Genomic DNA, 21797 nt, shown 5'->3' with positions numbered 1-21797 from the left:
TCATGAAGTATAAATCTCAAATAGCCTATCAAAGGTTTTCTTAAGATTAGAAGAATAAACAACGTGTTGCAACTTGAAAGTGTAGCAGGGGTATTGATGTGACGCAATTTTCACTGTCACACAAGATACAAATTAATATAATTAGTATTGTAATCATTTAAAATGCAGTAAATGGTTACACATTTATTTTTCTTTCATAGACCTGTTCTATTGATATAAAAACAGCTTTAATTTTTTTAATGTTTGAGCCAAATCTCAAAATTGTGCTATGGTGTGGCATGGTTCAGTAAATTACAACTTTTATCCAACAAAAAAAAGCATACAAATGTTAATAAATACCAAAGGCATAATTGTACAAGTGTCTATTTTAGTAAATTACAATCTTTTTTTCACCTACACATTTCTACAAGCGTAGGAACTTGATAGGCCTACATTTTGTCTCTGAAAACCATGCCCTCCGGTGTGACACAATATCCTGATTTTAAATCGGGCAATTCCAATGAAAAGTTTAATTCGTTGAAGGACCCAATTCAAGGCCATGTTACTGAAGCCACAAATGCAAGTTTTAGTCTTAGAATTATTGAAATATATATTTTTTCTGGAACAGCTATAAAAGCATTAATTTTTGTTGTCCTTTGGTCCAACACCATATTCTTAATTGTTGCTATATTTCACACCATAGAACATATTAGTAATAAAAAAATAAAATAAAAAACAGTGAAAGAATTGACAAAGTTATAGTTACCCCATATATTTTGTCAAACATCAGATTTCACACTATACCATATGCATTTTTCTTCAAAAATGGTGTTTAAAAAAGAAAGAGCTTTTTTTACTGTTTATTTGTCAAGTCCCCAGTACACTGTAAAAACAAGGCAAATTTTGAACTTTTGCAGTACAATCGACTTGGATGTTTAAGTTATTTCAACTTAAATTATGTTAAACTTACTTGAAAAAATGAGTTACATCTTGAATAACTAATAAAAACAAGTTTAACATTTCTTAACTTACTTTGATGAGTTAAAACAATGTAAAAACATATGTTGTCATAACTTATTGAACATATAATTTTTTACAGTGTAGCCTTTTATTTCAACACAACCAGGTTTTAGATTAAAGATTTTTCAACCAAGTCCACCTGGTTGGCTGCATTTGATAAGCACGCTAATATATTATGTACACAACAGCCAAAGAAATCAGATGACTGAATTACATCCCCACTTGTTTAATAAACCAGTTATAAACAGTGAATTATACACAAATTAAATTGTATATATATAAATACAGTCTATAAAAACACAAGCAGGTGGGCTTGATAAAGTTACAGATGTCATTCTTGTTACACATTTAAGATCCAGACAATCTAATCTTGGATATCATTCATGTTAAATAGTATGATTAGTGTTTGTTTTATTAAAGAAAACAGTCAACAATCAGATATCCAGAGGACATCAGTATCAGGCAGAGGAGGTTTTGATTTTGTGCATGGCATAAGGGCTGGAGTTGATATGGGGCCAGATGTCTCCATTTGGGATCTCAGGTTTGTCCTCATCCCTTCTGTCCTCCATCACCACTGTCATTATCATCTCTTGGTTGAACACGTCTGGCGTGCGATAAGAGCGTGTTAGGTTACGAAAAGAAGTACGCAAGGAGGCATCATCATCATCAAAATCCTCTATTAGTCCTCCCTGTGACCTGTGGGAGGACTTTAGCTCATCTCCTAGCTCAGACGCCAAGTCTTTCAGATCTCTAATAAGGGTGGATTTGAGACCGAACAAACACAGCATGAAGAACAGACCAGCACATATACCAGAGACAAAGTATAAAGCCACTGTCTCCGGAAGACCTTGGGGAAATGGAAAAGAGAGGCCAAGATGAAGAAAATAAATTAAATGAACATTGAAAATGTAATAAACAATACATTGAACAATGAATAGGAGAATAAATTAAATTAATTAGAAAGCATTGCTGACTGCTGATGTTAGAAAACCACAAAGAAAGATTAGTTGTTTTTGAATTGATTTAGTTTTTAGTATTATATTCATGTTATTACTGGTACATGTACTGTATATACAATGTATGTTTGCATTTGAGAAATAAAAACAAACACACTCACAAAAAGAAAAGCAAATGCTACATTAAAATGGCATCAAATCATCTCAACATTCTGGAATCAGGCCACACTTCTAACATACCCTGGATCTGGGAAAAGATTTCCAGAGAGTTGGTGAAAATGTTTTGTGGTCTGGACACACCGGGGCCAGTATACCACCCTCCTGTGAAGGGGGAAAAGGAGGGGTTTGGATCCCGCAGTCAGCAGGACCGCCAACAATCAATGACTGGCAGTTTGTCATATTGTGGTCAAAATTATTCATACACCTTGAACAAATCAGCAAAATATTAATAATTTTTTAACAAAATAAGAAGGATAATATATATATATATATATATATATATATATATATATATATATATATATATATATATATATATATATATATATATTTTTTTTTTTTTTTTTTAATTCAGTATCCCTGAAAATGCTCTTTCACATATATTTAGATATATAGCTCACAAGACAAAATAATAGCTGAATTTCAGTTTTGGGTAAGTTACTCTACATATTTTGGTAGTTACTCTAAGTTAGTCATTATAATAATTATATCTTCAATAGTGTAATTAGATTACTGTACTAATTACTCTCTAAAAAGTATTGAATTACTTTCTTAATCCCATTTCAACCTCGACCAGTTAAACAATACAAGGACAGACATGAAACTGCTCTTTTAATTAGTTAAAAAAAAATGATATGCTATAAAATTGCATACATTATTCTTGAACTGGACAAAAGATTTAAAGAGAGAACATTAACATTAGATGTTACATTTGGATGTTAAATCTACTATTGTTTTTTTTTTTTTTTTTTTAACTATTGTTTATAATTGTTATATAGTTTATACAATATTTGAAGCAATTACATCAGAAGTAACTAATTAAACTACACAAAAAATAAGAGAGTAATAATCCCTTACTTTACATTTCCGCCTCATGTATTACACCCAACACTATTAAAATAATGATCCCATTAAAAAAATGTCTACGTTTGACTGTTAATGCATCTTTACTTCTTTAGCATCAATGTTTTCAGTTTACACCTTTTGCAATAGTTGTGTATGAGTCCTTAGTGTGAAAAGGTGGATGTCAAAACCAGAGTCCCTGGAAAGGATTGAAATATGCAGAATATTCTAGAAAACAAGAGAATGTGCAGAACCTGGATGATCACAAAACAGAAATACAGTCATGGATCATCCAGGTAACGGAACTTGATAATCAATTACAAAAATACTCTTATTTTTTGAAAATTATTAGCATTTTGCAAGGTACATGGGAGTTGTATTCCTGTCATATTTTTATTTCCAGTACTCACAACATGGAATGAGTTGCAGTTATTAGGCTATGTTAAAATTATCTTTTTAATACAAGCCGTTTTATTAAAATAAAAATTAGCTTAGCAATGAAGATAGGCCTAATACGCAATACATATTTTTCTTACCATGCGTATAGTCAGAGAGCAAGAAAGGATCTGTGTTCCCACGTCCAACATCTTCCAGTAGATAACGTGGTACTTAAATGAATGAACACAAACAAAGAAATTATTTTCATGGCTGCTTCAAAAGTAATGAATAAGGTGACTTTTTCCAAGCCTCTTGAAACTCACCGCAGGTGAAGGAAACTCGCAAGTGCTTTCTGGTGCCAGGGAAACAGGGGTCTCCAAAACCTTGTGCATCAGCCAACACAGAGCAATTCGTCCTGCCATGACACTTCCTTGACACCCTCCTCAAGGCTGACGGAGAAACGCACTCTAACAGGAAAAAGGCTTTTTAGCAAATTAATCTCATCAAATTAATTTGAACACATATTTACTGTCTCTGCTGTTGTAGCAAAACATCCCCACTAGATGGGAGAAGTGTGTTATTTTATTCTCAGAGACCTATGTCCGTTTTGGTTTTAGCCTCTTGAGGGCACTCAAGACTGTCGTGCTCCAGGTGGCCGAACGTGGCTGAATAGATGGCCAGAACCGTGTCATTCTTACAGGCCAGCTTCAGCCGCTCATTCTCACACACCGTTCTCGAGCGATGATGCTCTGTGAAGAAGAAAAATCATTGATGTCCAGCTTGGTTACCATATCGCTAAAATGAGACAAAAAATATACAGGTAGGTAGGTGTCTTACTCTTACCAGGCTTGCACTTGTAGGAGACAATGATGTATTTGCTGGTTTCAGGGCAGGGATCTTGACCAAACACTGGACTCACCACAGGAATCTGACACTCCCGTTGATCCTGGCACTCAGACATCACTTTCTGACCATAAAAAACATATTCTGACTGAAATTCATCAATCATTATGAGTTTTATAGGAGATTTAGAATAAAAAAACGAGTAAATGCAGATTAATGATACCTGAATGGCTGTAGTTGATATACAGTCAGTGTTTTCCTCTGTTATGTTTGGGTTTGCATATGGGCATAGATATGGACTCGGGACACGACGTCCATAAAATGCTGAGAGGACAGCCACAGATGTTCTAGTAGGGCATCTGATGGACAGCGTCTCACCATCACAGGCATGGGCAGTGTGGTTCTTCAGGATCCTGTGGAGGTAATCTAAGGGGGGAAATAGACTGATATGCTAAATTGGCTTACATCAGTTGAGAATCAATGTTGCTAAGAATACAAACAATGCATTGTAAATGCATTTAGAAAAACCATTACACAATGGCATTGCAGATCACAATTGTACACTTATAGAGCAAATCCACCAATATGACAATGGACAAACCAACTCCCTCACTTATCTAATCTTGCAATTGCAAGGTGTGGTTAACATGACTATGTATAGAAAGCTCTTCTCAGGTTTCTAATACAAGTGTGGTTTTAATCTTAAAAATACATTAATACAATAACAGATTTCTAACTGGTGCGGTCAGAACACAGGACAGGAAAACGAATGAATAAAGTAAAAAAAAATGTTAATCATTTTTCCCTTGGGCGGGCCTATGCGGTCATTAATAACAATGTATTAATCATAAATTGTAGTGATTTGGGAAGGGACATTGTAAATAAAATAAAATAATTTATTGATGGCCAAGTTTTATTATATTTCAATGTTTAAGCACATGTTTGTTATAAAATAAAAATAAAACTCTTGGTGATTATAAATAATGATCTATAGACAATCATAAGTGCTTTATATTTAAACTTGTTTTACATTTCAAGTTAAGCTTCTATTGATTCATTGCACAGTTTCTTTTGAAAATTGAAAATGTTGTATCTTTCAAATAACTTTATCAGAAAATAAAAATAAATAACTGCAGTGAAAGAGAGAGGCAGAGGTCAGGAACAACCAGTCAGAGATCTTCCTGTTCACTGTGCTACAGGTTTGGGATTTACAATTTATAAAGTGGAGAACATAAATGAGGGAAACATGTTGAACATTTCCCTCCCGAGGTGCATTTTTCTCTTTTTAATCCTCCACTTTTCCACAAAGCTCCGGTTTCAAGCATTGTTATGTTCATAAAGTTGGACCATATCCACGAGTACTCAGTGAGAAGAAACAGGATCAAGGGCAATGTCTGGCCTGTACCTCTCTTTATCTCTCTATAGGCCATTCTGCATCTGTAGAGCTCTGTTATGCAGTGCCAGGCACAGACACACTCACAAATAAGCACAATGAGCCTTTCTTAGCTATTTATCACTCTTGAAGCTATTATGTTTTGTAGAGGAGACAGTCATAAACAATTGAAACAAGGTGTCACTTTAATGCCTGAAGTAATCAAAATATGAAATGCATGAATACATTTTTATGACTTTTTGCAGAAGTATGATATATAAACAGTGCTGTTGGCATTATATTTGTGGATTAGTGTATTTTAGTATATTTTTTATAATAAATTCGTGTTTATTGCCCCCAGTATAACATATACACGTCTTTAACCGATAGTTTCAACACAAAATGTTTGACTTTGGTTCAGAATGGGTTAATGTTGCTTTGCCTTCCTATATGGATTGTGCTCAAACAATGGAGGAGGAAGGGACACCCATCTCTTAAGCTGATGCTCTACAGATTGTTGACAAGGACTGTGTAAAAGACAAAATGTTCTCTTTCCTTTGCGAGGTTAGCTCTAAGACTGCATGCTGTATTTCCTCTATCATAGCCACAAAATTAGAGGAAAACACTTACCAGAGAAATCTGGAGCCGATGAGGGTTGCCTTGTGTTGACAGATAGGACGAATGAGAGGAAACACCAGGACCAACAAGAGCTCCATAGAGACATAGTGCACAACGCACATTACGAACCTCTGTGGTTTTTAACTAGGAGAAGGTGTGTGGCTGTTTACTGCCCTCTGACTTTTGACCAGGAGAAAAGGGTCAATGCTGGCATTGTGCTGAGTGGAGAACAAGTGTTCTTTCAACAGCACTGACACTGACACACATTTGTCTCATTGGACTATTTCATGCTTGTTTTCCATTTATTTACCAAAAGGGCTTTTTGAGGTGACAAAGTTCACACCTCTGTTTAATAAGTAGCCACACTGATGATAATATATAAAAAAATCACTTTCTTAATCAGTATTTTAGTCTTGTTTAAAGTAAAAATCAAATCTTTAAAACTAATTAACCTGATAGTTTTATATATATATATATATATATATATATATATATATATATATATATATATATATATATATATATATATATATATATATATTCTATATATATATATATATATATATATATATATATATATATATATATATATAATCTATCTTGTCTATCTAAATGTATTATTAATAGACAAAAGTTTTGAATTTCGAATAATTGCAGTTTGTATGCTTTACACTAAAATATTAAGACTATTAACTATTTTCAACTGATCATAATAAGAAACATTTCTGGAGACGTCTATAATTTATTTGTATTTTTTTGTGTTGATCTTGATTTAAGGATGTTTAGATATTTTTGCCTGGAAAACAAGATAAATACTGAATAAGACTTGCATTGTATGTGTAAAGAGTCATGCAATAAATCAGATTTCTCTCCATTTCTCCATTTCAGTAATAAAAACTTAAAAACAAGAAATGATCTTTGCTGAGCTTGACGATTTTGTTTCCCTTGATTGTGTTGATATAGAATGTTAGACGTGGGTCTGCATGATCAACATTTGGGGTCCTGTTTAAGGGAGATAATACAAGGATTTTCCAAGCTTTGTGTGTGTTCCCAGCTGCTGGATGTCCTGTAGATAGCCTATCATCTTATGATAAGTGCTTCCTCTCTCAGCCTGAGGAAAAGGGAGGTCAGTGGTTAGTTATCACATTTTTCTCTATTCCAGAAATACTATAAGAGAAGCAACTCTATTGCCACTATATACACAGCTGTTAAGTATGAGTCTTGTGTCGATCTGCTATCTCTATAAGGACAGTATGTTATTCAAACGTGCTGACCATTGAGCTTTCTCAGCATTTTGCCAATACAATCACCCTCCCCAAGTTAAAGAACGTTCCACCCCCACATATGATATCGGTCTAGTGCCTGAGAGGAATGTTTGTGATTTAAATTAGAGCTGTGTCTATGTATGGTGACAAATTCTGCAACATAACATGCTGACCTTTACCATGTTTGCTTAGTGATTTCAGCAGTGGCATCAGATTAGAGTCTTACAGTCTTGCACCGTTACAGCTCATCATCTCCATGGTGATTTGTTGTTTGTAGTATATTCTGTGCAGTGGTGCAGTATGTTAACAGGAAAGAGAAGCTAGGCTCACTGCTCTGTTACTCATAGTGTCCTGTTGGTTCTGAAGGAGTACACTGGCATGGCTGATGGCTCATTTCCTGTGCTAGCCAAAGTGGAACTCGCTTAATTTCCAGGGTTTGTTAGGAGTTTCCATGTCAGGCTCTTGCTATGTATATAAACAGTAGAATCATCAGCCTTTTATACTTAAAGGGATAGTTCAACATAAAATAAACATTTTGTTATCATTGAAAACCTTTTCTGTCTTTTATGGAACACCAAAGAAGATATGAAGTAAAAAAATGTCTGAGCTGCTCTCTTCCAAAAAATGCACGTTTTATAGAAACCATGGGCTGACATAGCCTGACAAGCCAGACCCACATCAAGATGTTTGGTCTGGAAGCTCACCATAGACAGGGCTCAATCCGAAGGGCGGGATAAACGGTTGTCTTTCAAACTCCCTCTGCACGCGATAGGATAGCGCTACACCAACCAGAGCAATGAAGGTGAAACGGAGCTCTTTGATAGATTAAACATTCACCGTATCCGGTCGGCAAAACTCAGAACACATCTTCCCTTTTTAAGAATGACTTCAGTGCCGTTCTTTGTTCTTTTCTCAAAGCTGGCCGTCGTCATTATGTTAAGCCCCGCCCACCGGCTCTATACACGATGTGATTGGCCCGACCAGATTTTGGCGTTTACAGCCCAGAAGGGTATTGAGAGTTGCTAGACGACACTCGCGGGCAGATTAGATTTGCTGCCGCTAGGGTGCGTCTAGATTTCTAGGCTAGGGCTGACAAGCTCCACCATTTAAATAGCCCTTACTTGTAAACTGATGTATATTACTAAAAAATAATGCTTTCAAATTTTAGCTTGACAAGACTTGGTCATTCACTTCCACAGTTTGGACTTTATGCAAAGAAAGTAAGTCATACGGGTTTCAGACTATTCTTATTTTTAGGTGAACTGTCGCTTTTAAAGTGTCTACAACCAAGTCTTTGAGGAAAGGTCAAAACAACTACTTGCTTTCTTTGGTTTCTTTTTTCATGTAGCAATGATGTGTCTGTTTTTTATGTTAACATTGTTTCAAACTATTGTAAATTCCCCAGAATTATGCAATAAACCCCTTTATACAACATCTGTGCGCTGAATGAGGAAATGAAACTCTTAAGGGGGTGAAAACAATTCTGTAAGACATTGTGTCATTAAAATGTCTGCTTTATAGCGCCGGCTACAGCAATAATTTTATAATCTAAGTTGGTGTAAGAGATTAATTTTATGTTATAAGTTGTTCTAAGAGCCTTTCCAGGTTAATATGCTAAGTTATAAGGGGAAGCCACGATGATGACGGAATTGTTTCCTCTGACTCAACATGACTGCATACAGGGAATGAGGGGAACTATTTGTTTAAGAGAACCCCTCCCTTGAGAATGATCTCACACACACACACACACACACACACACACACACACACACACACACACACACACACACACACACACACACACACACACACACACACACACACACACACACACACACACAAATGTGTATCTTAGCAATACTTATGTTTTATATGTTCTATAAATACTATAGACAACCCCTAACGCACACCCTATTTCCACCAGAAAACTGTATTTTAGATAATAATTAAAAAAAAAATAGACAAAACATTTACAATTGAGGACAACAATTATTTCATTTGGAAATCCCCAAATGTCCCCTAAGAGATTTAGCTCACTTGTGCTTTTGAGTTTCATTTTTGGAAAAAAGTTTTCGTTTTGAAAGGTTACTGGAAGTTAAAAAAATTCCGGAGAAATGTAGACAGTAGAATGAGTCAGAATTCCAGCCATTAGAAAAATGACTGAAAAGGAGAAGAGAAACCTTCACTTTGTTGTCTGACATGCGAGAGCAATTAAATATCTTTAAAATAAGTGGATTTGTAATACAACTTCGCTATTACAGAGCTGAAAGGGGCACATTGTGAGTGAACATATGGGAGAGGGGAAAGTTAGCAGGCTAAGAGGTAGAGGTGTTACCACCATGAATGGAATGTGGCCCCTGCTTCACGTCTGAGATAGCACTGTGACGTTTCTCCTGAGTGTAAATGCGTACTGGATAAAATGAAAAGCTATTTTTGAGCTCTCTGACACAGCCTGGCAGCACAGTTATATAGTTAGGGTCACGCCCATCCTCTCTAGCCTCCCTCCCTCCTGGCTTAAAGTGTGTTGCTGGAGGGAGAAAGCAGACAGCAGGAGTCAGACTAACTTTCATCTGGGAACATTTGCACACATTACAGCTGTGTACAAGTCTTTTGTGGATCTTCTGGTTGATTTGTGGAATCATTTTTCACGGACATCTGGACTTAGTAAAGGAGTTTTTTTTCTGCAGGAAATAATGGCACTCAGACAAGACTCAGATAAAGAACCACGAATTGAGCTCTTCATAAAGGTCAGTTCAACTTTTACAAGTTTGAGTTGGTCAGATACTCTTTTTCCAAGTGAAAGATTTTAATTCTAATAAAGTAGGATCAAATATACAAATAATTTAAATATGAAAACAAATAGAAAATGAAAATATAATTATAATAACAATTATTTTATATTATCGACAACAGTAAGTAAAAAAAAAAATTACTAAACCCCTAATCTGAATATGTATCAAGTTCAACATTATGTAATCCTCACTCGGAATACTGACGTTAAACTCAATTATTTTAACTTTTGATCAAATTGTCGTACTTATGTACCGTTTGCCTCTCATTTTCAGCCTATTATAGGCTAGGAGTGTGTGTTTTTTACTGATAGACAGGAAAATAGACTATATTCTACTTCACAACTGGCTAAGAAAACAATACATTTGTTTTGGGGGAGAAAAAATTATTTAGTTGTACAAAGACATGAACCAAGATATTCTGTGCTCAGTGGTTTTTGTCAGGGAATGTCTCCATTTGGGCACCATGATTCAGAGTTTGATTTGGGTGTATACAGTCAATTCAGTTAACACACGCAGTACCATAGACTGGATATTATGTTTTATATGCAACTGTTCGCGTTTACGCTTCTGTTTATCAGAACAGACACTCATACATCACTGGAATCATCTTATCACCACACATGCACACACACACTGACACACTTACAGCCCTTGGATCCTTCTGTCGTCACACCCGTAAACACGCTTATGTTTCCTGTAGGTCCTATACTTTGACATTGCCGATGTCATGCCTTACCAGCTGAGCTACAGTTCACAGACTAGATGAGTAGAATATGGATGTGCAGTGACCTTAAGATCATCAAAGCTTTGTAGATGGTCATGCAGAAGTTATTTATAGTGCAGGCCTTTTTGTTTTTATTTTAAAAGATGAACATTATGGGTGGTAGAGGCATTGTTCAGATCTGTTATCTCTATCTTCTAGACAATTCCTGCTTTTCCTTTTCTTTGGGTCAAGCGCTCATTTCTTTGGATCAAGCTCCCACACCCACACAATACATGGACTATTTATGTCCTATTCTTTTTGAAGGGAGGGACATATTTATTTAAAATAAACTAATAATAATAATAGACCGCTGGAGATCTGAGAGGATATCTAAAAAAGAAAAGAAAAAGCTGTTTACGAAAATGTTTCTTCAAGTTTTTCAGAAAGCAGCATTCTGAAACATCATGTAAACACAAACCTGGTTTCCTTAGGCTACTAAGGAAACCATGACGGCCCATATATAGAGCCCAATACTTTGTTAATAAGAAGGAATTTTCCATACTTATTTTTCCTCGGGTGTTTTGGGTGTATTTTGAATGATGCGTTGCACTGCCTTGTGATTTAGGGTTAAAAGAAATGTATGTGAACTTAATGGATACTGTACTTTTTTAATATAAATATTATAGTATATTACAGAGTAGTAACTGCTTTGTGTTTCCAGTTTTCTAGCAAATAATATAACCATTAAAATATCAGGTTCCTGAAACTTCACACTTTATTTTCCTCAATCTGATCATATGATATAACAGATGGGTTCAGTTTCTGCATCTACTGGGTTTTCATTAAAAGGGTAGCTCCCCCAAAAGATGTACATTCTGTCATCATTCACTCATACACGTATGGAACATGAGGATGAGTAAATGACAACATTTTCCTGGACCGTTCCCACCTGGTGGAATGACCTGCCGATCTCAATTAGTGCTGCCGACTCTGTAGCCATTTTTAAAAAACATCTTAAGACACATCTTTTCCAATTGCACCTGACCAATAAAGAATAGCACTTAACTATCCATTCAATTTTGTTTGTTTATCAAAAAAAAAAAAAAAAAAACATTGTTTGTGTACTGTGCTTAATTAACTGAGGCTACTTAAAGCTCTTACAAGTTGTTGGTCTTGTTTGTTTCGTTGCCTCTATTGCTCTCCTCTTTTTTGTAAGTCGCTTTGGATAAAAGCGTCTGCTAAATGATTAAATGTAAATGTAAACAACAGACTTGATTTTTGGGGGGAACTATCCCTTTTGTCCCTAAGTCAGAAAAACATATGGAAAGAAAATAAAGGTACATTTCAAATGTATTATTAATATTTTATTAATATACAGGCCAGGGTCTCTAGGATCATAAATCATAAAGTACAATATTTTTTTAACAGAGCACGAGGGTTAAGGAAATATATAATGTGCGTTTCTCTGTTTATGTAACCTAGTGTCTTGTCTGTGAAACTTTAATACTTACCATGAATTTCTCTTTTTTGTCTCAAGGCGGGTCATGATGGAGAAAATGTGGGGAACTGTCCCTTCTGCCAGAGACTCTTCATGGTTCTTTGGCTGAAAGGAGTCAAGTTTACAGTAACCACTGTTGACATGAGGAAGTAAGCATCATGTCTTTTTTCATATTCTCAATAATGAATATTTGTCACCATTCAAGTCTGTCTGCAGGGCTTGCACATTTTTAACCAATGAAAAGTATAAAAATGGACTAAACCTCGTAACTCCTTTGGCTCCTCAAACTGTCGGTAAAACCTCATAACTCCAACCCGCCGTACACATTTTAGTAGAGCGTGCAATGCAAAGATAAATAAAGAACTGGTTGTTTGAATAAGTACAACGTTTTCTTTACTCGAGAATCGTTTTGTAATATACGATGCAATATCTTAATGCCTCAGATGCAGCCGTTAATGACAGAAAAAACAGGACATTCGCTGCAAAAGCTTAGAAACTTGATTTGAGCTTGATTTTGGTAAAATGTTAATATGACATGTAAGTAGGCTATATTATCATTTATAAAGCCATAATATCACCTTTGACAACATTATTTGGTTTAATCATTTTTTAAAAACAGTGTTTTTTTCCATTTCCTGAAAAGTAGCCTAGCAGTAGTCATAGTTTCCGACCAACAGTGGGCCTATGTCAGAATACTAGGTAAATCCGGCCCTGGATAGGACTATCAAATGGAATGGAATTCATTAGACAAATAGTGAAATCTGAGGAATTCCGGACCAGCATGGACTGGATTTGATAACACCGGGGGTGGTCAAAGTACAGCGGGTGTACTACACACAGGATGGAGGGAGTGTGAACTTTCCCATTGCCCTGTTCCCATCTAATTCTTCTAAAGCAAACAGCTTTCATCTATTTAGCAGGACACTCCCATATCCGTGTGCCGTGTGCTTTGAGTGCTATAGGAGCTTAATACTGTTTTAAAGCAGCATTAATCACTTTAGGTCTCATTCAAAGACTCTTCGTACAATACGTGACTTCATATTGACCATGTCCACACCCTGTGGTTTACACTCCCTCCGCTCTGCTCCACCCTGTGTTGTTTAGGAAACCAGAAGAGCTGAAGGATTTAGCACCAGGTACCAACCCTCCTTTCCTCCTGTACAATGGCACGCTGAAGACTGACTTCATTAAGATCGAAGAGTTCCTGGAGACCACACTCGCCCCTCCTCGGTATTGTGCTTGTCTAAGAACCTTTCACAATGAGACATTATTCCAGTTTTTCTGTCATAAGTCACATGGCTAAACTCATTATGTAATATCTGACACTGATATGGCTGTGATGAATCATCAATATCAAAGACTATTTTCTTGAGCAGTAAATCAGCATATTAGAATGATTTCTGAAGGATCATGAAGACTGTAGTAATGGCTGATGAAGTCAGAGGGATCGCAGGAATACATAACATTTTAAAATATGACTTTACTGTATTTTTAAATAAAATAAATGCACTCTTGGTGAGCATAAGAGCCTTATACTTATGTGTATACTATATGGCAGAATATTTGTGACATTTAAAAAAAAGTAAAAACATACAGCCTATTTAACATGTATTATGTAGCATGGATAAATGTAAGTGTTTTTTGAGTGTCAGCATTATTATGTGAATGTTGGATGTCTATCTTTTAGTTGTGTAATGACTGCCCCTAAATATTTTCCTCTTATCCTTTCAGATATCCTCATCTCAGCCCTCGCTACAAAGAGTCTTTTGATGTTGGTGCTGACATTTTTGCCAAGTTTTCTGCGTTTATCAAGAACAGCCCAAAAAGTGCTTGTGAGTTATAAGAACTATACATTTAAATGTATATATATATATATATATATATATATATATATATATATATATATATATATATATATATATATATATATATATATATATATATTAACACAGAAGCAGCATGATTGTGTGATACTGTATTTACACAACCGTTTGAGTTCAAGAAATTAATTTTGAGTTACAAGACACCGCATTGCGAAAATACTTCCAAAAAGCAGAACCATTGCATTAACTCATTCATAATGAGAGTCACTTGTATAGTTTCTAAATGAAAGGCACAATATGTAAGATTTTTGGATTACAATATCCAAAAACCACTAGAACAATGTTATATATTTTGTTATATATAATCCAGAGAAATAAGCAATTTTAACCAGGACATGGACCATGTCCATGCGTCGCCTTTCAATGACATCATACCCGAGTTACCCTCGAATTTACGAGACGCTTTAATATATTATCTGTTTTATGGTTTTATTAGACAGTTGTTCAACAGTGTGAATACATTCATCTACAGAAAACTAATCATTGTTATATAGCTCAACATAGTTAAATCTCGTTTTCTTGATTTACCACGAGTACCATGTTTTACCATGCCTAATATTGATCTAGTTTACTGCAGTGTGTAACAAGTGTCTCATGGTAGCCGTTGAGCTAGTCTCGCGTAGCCAGACCTTCGGACAAACAGCATTAGCTCTGGACTCTGGAAAGAGTATGTTTGACTGACGTGTGATCAGTGTTGTGATTACTTGGTTTTAAAAGTAACTAAGTAAGATTACAAGTTACTTTATTAGTTACATTCAGCAGTTGCCGACAACACCCTTGCCGCCTCAACATAGAAACTATTTTGCCAACACTCACTTTATTGGAAGTGCATTTTTAACATCAACAATGTATCTCCTGACATTTTAAGTTGAAATTAAAAAAATATTTCCTGAAAAAATAAGACGACCACTTCAAAACTCCTGAAGTGTTTCCAGATAAGTGTGCCATATGCATCAGACATTCAGCCAGTCCATGGGGCTACCGCCGAGCTAACGGACTGAGCAGCATTATAGCATAACTTTCAACACACTCAAATGTGTCTATAATGATAAAACAGCAGTAGAAGCAGAAGAAGCGTAAGCACTCGTCTGCGGCACAATAAAAGCTCAGTGGAATCAAGGCGTTATCAAATTATGCTTTTATTTTGAATAAGAGACGTCTAGTGGCGAAAAATTACATATTGCAGCTTTTTTTAGAACAATAGGGTTTGGTTCTGACTCATAAAGACAGTAATTTTTGTCGCCACCTACTGGTGTAATGATGTACCCTGCAGGAAGAGTCTATGAAAATACACACCACTGACTGTGTATTATAGACTGTAATAAAGTTCGTAGATGGGAAGGAAGGAGGCGGGAACCGGCGAACGTTCAACAAACTTTAATTCCAAAATAAATAAACAAAACGAAAGTAAACCGCGGGCAGCCCCTCAAGGACGACTGCCCGCCCATACACACATAACTAAAAGGAGATTAAAAAGGAGAACTATAATGTATGGCGGAATAGCACTTCTGAGAGTACTTCAGTAATTCTGCGCAGTAAAAAGTCACGCCTGAAACATCTTCCCTCACATCACAAGATTTTTCAGGTGTGACTTTTTACTGCGCAGAGTCGAAGTACTCTCAGAAGTGCTATTCCGCCATACATTATAGTTCTCCTTTTTAATCCGCTTAGAAAAGCGCCAAGTTTTGTTTTATGTCACCATACTAGGTCGTTCAACTATTCGTGTAACTGTATTTAAATAGGGAAAACATGGAGGTGTTTGGTTGCTTCTAACTTGATCTCTGTTTGGTACCATAGTGAATGACCTGGGCTTATAGTGGGTTAAACTAAATGCTATCAGATCGTCACCACGCGTCAGAGAGATTAAGTGCACGCACTCAGATGAGAGAGGGATGTATCAACTCGTTTTAGTTAAGGGAATAACATAGTTTAATATGAAAAAGCGGTGAAGTATCCCTTTAAGTGAACTTTGTACAGTCGAGAAAGACGCATATCCCTGAATTAGGTCTTAAAGGGGCAGTAGCCTTTACTATTGTCTGTTTTAATGTCAAACAAAAGATAAGGACATCACTCATTGCTCTTGATTGAATAGCTTTTGTAAGTTTAATAAGGATTATTCTTCAATTTAAACAGTTAAATATGCAGTTATTTTACAGTTGATTACTTTATTTTTTATTTTCTTTATATTCATTTGACAGTAGTCCTTTTTTCCATGAACATAGCAAATACCGAACCGTACCAAAACAGTGAACCTAAAACTGCAATACAAACCAAACCGTGGGCAATCTGTACCGTTACCCCTCTAGCGTAACGTATGTGAGGGGTGTCACACAATTTAGAAAATTTTCAACGGGTGCCATGACTGAAAAAAGGTTGGGGAACACTGTTATAGACAAGCAGAGTGATACAGGGAGTTTTATTGAGATTGTCACTATTATGATCAGTGTAGTTGTTTCAAGCTGCTTTTTAGAAAAAAATGGGCATATTAACTTATTCAAATTAATGCATTTATGCAACTTACATAATAGAGCAACAGAACATGATTTTCTGATTCATATCTGAATATTCCTGTATGTAGACACTGTGACATCAGCATTATAATGTATATCACTATATTTTATTTTCCTTTCTTTTCTTCTATTATATGATTTCTCAGTCCATGAAAAAGCCTTATTGAAAGAGTTCAAGCGTCTGGATGAATATTTGAACACTCCACTTCAGGATGAGCTAGATCAAAACATCAGCGTATCCAAAAGAAAGTTCCTTGATGGCAACCGCTTGACACTGGCAGACTGCAACTTGCTACCAAAGCTGCACGTCATCAAGGTGATACGCCTCTGTGGTTTACAGACACACTCAAAGGCCTATAAAGCTATTTAATCTTACAAATTATAATGTGTTTTTGTTTTGTAGGTTGCAGCCAGGAAGTACTGTAGTTTTGAGATTCCTGCTCAGTTCACTGAGGTGTGGCGTTACCTGCAGAATGCATGTGAGAGAGAGGAGTTCAGCCAGACCTGTCCAGCTGACATTGAAATTGAGAAAGCCTATCTGAGTGTGGCCAAGAGGAACTGAACCTCCGATTAATGGGGGGAAATCTTTAAATAGTGTAAATAGTTTAACATTTCAGTTTATAAGTTTTAAGGCGTCTACATACCTAGTAGAAGTTCACAGTTATAAATATATTACAGCAAACACAAAAGGCACAACACACAGAGTTTGCTTTCATTGTGCCTGTTGAGCCCATTATCCAATACTTTTGAGTGACTGCTAGTGTCAAAGAGGCTTTATAGTTTAGCATGTCATGGGATCTTTTGCAAACGATTTTGAGAACAATAGGTGAGTTGTGCTTTTAACAGCATGTAATGTTTTTGTGCATAATGTATATATGTATTTTACATTCATTAAGGAATATTCGGTTATATGTAATGTATATGTTTTAATCATCTGTAAAAATGAGTTGAAAACACAAATGTCATGCGTTAGTAATGGTTGTTTTGTATTAAGGGTTATTGTGACGGATGTACCGAGTTGCGCAAACACCATTGTTAGACATCATGATTGTTTATAAAAGAGATTAAACTGCTTTCTTTCAGATTTTACTTAAAATAAAATTAATACGATACATGTTTGTCTTGTTCTTTTCTTGCAAATGTCAAAGCATGTCCATAGCTTTGATAAAGATGGTGATGACTGGATTCAAAAACGAAAAATACACAAATATTACAACTGATCTGTATTACCTTTATTTTACAGTTGCAGTTCTAGGTTTTCATTTATGATAAAAAATACATTCATATTCATGTTAGATTACTATATATAAATATAAAACAATATTCACAATGTCAAAGGGCAGCTGAATGGATATATTATGGGGGGGGGGGGGGGGGGACAAAGGCATACATTTTAGCTGTTTGTACATAAAGGGATGTCAGGCTGGTCCTCAGTCCATCTCAGCCGATCAATTCCTAGTTTGTAACACAATATTTCCAAAAACAGGCTGTAAAGAGAAGGAGAAAAACATTGATTAGTAATATAATAAAGATATATAAGCCACTGTGTCATGACATATTCTTTATATGAATTAAATCTGCTTTGCAGTTTTAAAATTGTCTAAAATCTTGGCTCTTTTTGCTTTTGGTCACAGGAAAAAATGTGTGGCCTGAATTTTTTTTGTTGCCAAAGCTTCCAATCAATGTCCGGTGACAGCCATTATTATTTTTTTATTTTTTTTACCAGCCATGAAACCAAATTTTTAGATAGGCCTACAAGTAAACATTGACAATTTTGTTTTATAATTTCAATACCACAGCTAAAACTAAAAGCCTAACTACCATTATTAAAGACAAGTAACAGTAGGCTAGTTTTCAGGTATATTGATAAAGTAATCAAATGTAAAATAAAACTGAACAGTCATCACTGTATAAATTAAGCATCCTTATTAATTCATCCTTATCAAAGTTACCCAAGTCATTTATTCAAGAGCAGTGAATGATTTTTTTCTTTGTCCTTGTTTGATTAACATTATGATTAACATTAAAATCACAAACAGCAGCAGAAAGAATGGACCCAATGCACTGATATTACACATCTTTCTCTACTGTTTTTACGTTAAGCCATAACTGACTATATATTTTATAAGGGCTTGCCAACACAGTCTCTTTTGGCGTCAACTACTGTCAGGATTTACCAAAGACAAGTAGTGAAAGGTTTGTGCTGAAAAGGTGTGGACAGGATTATTTTAGTGGCTGAATGTATTTCATTTGCATTTGTAGGAGTTCCCATTTCAGACGCAAAATTTATGGGAAAAGAAATTAATTATACACTGTGTTTTACTAGGGTTTGCGCTACTCAGTTTTCTGGTGTTTGTGCCATTATTTATTGCCCAAAAAGCATGTCTTAAACCAGACGTCAATTTGCGATGCTATTGGTAGATTTTGTTGGTCATTATACGGCTGCGTCTGTGTTCTTTCATTTGCCCTGTTCAGTAAATCTGGCCCTACATGAGAATCTCTGCTTTAATTGTTTGATGGCTCACCTCTCTTATTTTTGGGCAAGCTTTGCTCAGATCGTAGATAGCCTTGAGAACGCAGGTTATCGGCGGCTGCTAGTTTTATGACAACTGCTTTTAAGTCATCCACCTAAAGACACAGACATACCGATTCATTATCACACAAGAAAGAAAGAAAGAAAGAAAGAAAGAAAGAAAGAAAGAAAGAAAGAAAGAAAGAAAGAAAGAAAGAAAGAAAGAAAGAAAGAAAGAAAGAAAGAAAGAAAGAAAGAAAGATTTGTAAATTAATTACATAGAGTGTGATCATACCATGTTATTTATTTTCTCTTGCTGCAAAGTTTCTTTTGTACCTAGAAACACAGAAAAACATGACTTGGCTGCAGGAAAACGTGAAATGGTATCCTTTCTAATAACATGATAAATATTATTTAGTAAGACCAAGAGTCTCTGTCTCACCTCTCTGGAGCAGGACAGGGAGCACGGTTTTGATGTCCCTTTGCTCTGTTAAGTCATTACTTTGTCCCTCCTCAACCTCTGCCATCAGTTTCTGAATCAGTTCTGCCAAACAAAATGTCATATAGATTTTGCTCATTTGAAAAAGAAATGTAATTGCAAAGGGGAAACTAAAATAAAAAATAAAATCTTTGTTCAAAACCAGATATCTAAGTTAATATGCAAGCTCAATGTCTATGTTTAAAAGTTCATAATTACATCATAATTATATATCAAGCTCATGGGTCTTTATCAAATATCCCTTATTCTGCATTTCCCCATTCCCTCTTTAACATTTACAATGGAAACAGAAGAGACATGAAGCACTCAAACCTGATGTCTAATAAATGTACAGTCAGTCTGCGGATGGGTTTCATCATACATTTAGCTCGATGTTCAGCTTTAACAAACACAATTAGCTTGCCAACTTATCAAAAGCAGAGTTGGTCTTACCTTCCTGCTGTGGCAGCGCCGCGTCTGAATATAGAGGCAGTGCATGAGTTCTCCTCGCAGAGCAAACCACGGCCAGAATGTAGAGCAGTGCCAGTGACAACATGTTGAGAGGATCACGGGTGACTTCAGTCTTCAGTGCCCTTGCCCCAGCCGGCATCTTCAGTTTTATATCTTCCGAGGCCATCTATCCTGAAGGGATCAATACCGCTCATGTCACCCCATCCCAGTGTTAATGGTTTTGACGTGATGTTCTCTCGTCATAGACACAATTAGGGTGTGCTGTCAATTCAGACAGAGCCTATCTCTGCTTGCACAGACACCCTAACAAATGTTTACTCTTCACTACCCATCAGTGACCGCCTCAGATTCTTTATGTCTCATATCTTGCATTGCATGACGCATTTTACAAATTTCGAAGGATTTTTAATCTGTAAATTGCTCTGATGTTCCATTGGTCACACTTTATATGGGTCTCTGTAACTAATGTACTTACAAGAAAAATTATTAATTGTTAGGTATGTTATTATATTGTGTTCATTTTTTTCTGCTGTCGAGTTGGAATATGGGTAAGGTTAGGGACAAGTTATCGGTTAAAAACACGCATAGGCCTACACAACAAGTGAATTGTAACAAATTATTAATTTAAATGTTAGTACATATTTACCAAACACTCCTAATTTAAAGTCGAGCCGAAGCATAATTATAAATCTGTTTTCAAAGTTAGATACTGTCACAATCAATCGTTGTTATATCAAAGCAAATCCATGAATACTCAAGAAGCCCTCTTACGCACCAGATGACGCGTCTTGGGATATTGCTATTGGTTTCTCTTTTGCTGTATTTATCAAAGTGAAAGGTATATAATACAACACAAATGTTTTGTGCCAAATGAACAAACAGCCTAGAGCCGTGATGGATTATGTCGTCCCTGAGTCTCTGAAATTGCAGGTCAAAGTATAACATCTCTCATCGTCCACCGTCTTGGTGTCCAAAAACAGAAAGAAACAAAACAAAAAGAACATCTTATGTGTGTGCGTATACTTTAAAGAAAAGCAAGATTTGACATATATCAGTGTACATATATTATTTAGCAGAGTTTTATGTTTCCTCAAAAACATTATTTTATTGACTTAATGTGGTTTAGTTAACTAAAATACGTGTGAAAAAATACAAATAAAATCGACTGTGATGCTCTTTTATGTTAATAAATGGCAAGAAATATACACTATTCAAATTTTTATGTTTTGGAAAATCAATGTTTTGCTCAAAAAAACATTAAAAACAGTAATATTGTGAAATATTACAATTTAAAATAACAATTTTCTATTTGTCTATATTTTAAATTGTAATGTGCTCTGATCAAAGCTGGATTTTCAGGATCATTACTCCATCTTCAGTGTCACATGATCCTTCAGAAAACATTCGAATATGCTCAAGAAACATGTATGATTATTATCAATTAATATTTTGTGAAA

At 35.5% G+C, this 21797-nt stretch overlaps 3 protein-coding genes across 4 annotated transcripts; 1 reads left to right on the top strand and 2 right to left on the bottom strand.

Annotated features, from left to right (window-relative positions):
• Positions 1 to 132: 132 nt before the first annotated feature.
• Positions 133 to 6452, bottom strand: si:ch73-335m24.2 (protein eva-1 homolog C). 2 transcript variants are annotated; one of them, XM_067457525.1, is made up of 8 exons: positions 6241 to 6452; positions 4462 to 4664; positions 4239 to 4362; positions 3992 to 4144; positions 3719 to 3862; positions 3554 to 3625; positions 2196 to 2276; positions 133 to 1846 (listed from the first exon to the last, which is right to left on the bottom strand). In XM_067457525.1, the coding sequence occupies exons 1-8, from the start codon at positions 6332 to 6334 to the stop codon at positions 1458 to 1460; spliced, it is 1260 nt and encodes a 419-aa protein (XP_067313626.1). In that variant the 5' UTR covers positions 6335 to 6452; the 3' UTR covers positions 133 to 1457. The 2 variants fall into 2 exon arrangements, with proteins under 2 accessions (XP_067313626.1, XP_067313627.1); XM_067457526.1 differs by lacking the exon at positions 2196 to 2276 and having other exon boundaries at positions 6241 to 6451.
• On the top strand, positions 4119 to 17991 carry clic2 (chloride intracellular channel 2). Its single transcript, XM_067457527.1, has 7 exons — positions 4119 to 4215; positions 10181 to 10240; positions 12526 to 12635; positions 13591 to 13716; positions 14218 to 14318; positions 17026 to 17195; positions 17283 to 17991. Exons 2-7 carry the CDS (start codon positions 10187 to 10189, stop codon positions 17439 to 17441), a joined length of 720 nt encoding a protein of 239 aa, XP_067313628.1. The 5' UTR covers positions 4119 to 4215; positions 10181 to 10186; the 3' UTR covers positions 17442 to 17991.
• Positions 17992 to 18120: 129 nt separating this feature from the next.
• urp1 (urotensin-related peptide 1) lies at positions 18121 to 20475 on the bottom strand. Its single transcript, XM_067457528.1, has 5 exons — positions 20323 to 20475; positions 19834 to 19935; positions 19687 to 19727; positions 19405 to 19507; positions 18121 to 18366 (listed from the first exon to the last, which is right to left on the bottom strand). Exons 1-5 carry the CDS (start codon positions 20423 to 20425, stop codon positions 18335 to 18337), a joined length of 381 nt encoding a protein of 126 aa, XP_067313629.1. The 5' UTR covers positions 20426 to 20475; the 3' UTR covers positions 18121 to 18334.
• Positions 20476 to 21797: the final 1322 nt, after the last annotated feature.

The sequence above is a fragment of the Pseudorasbora parva genome, chromosome 11 (assembly GCF_024679245.1).
Source record: "Pseudorasbora parva isolate DD20220531a chromosome 11, ASM2467924v1, whole genome shotgun sequence".
Taxonomy (NCBI): domain Eukaryota; kingdom Metazoa; phylum Chordata; class Actinopteri; order Cypriniformes; family Gobionidae; genus Pseudorasbora; species Pseudorasbora parva.
This window is presented reverse-complemented; position numbering and strand designations above follow the sequence as displayed.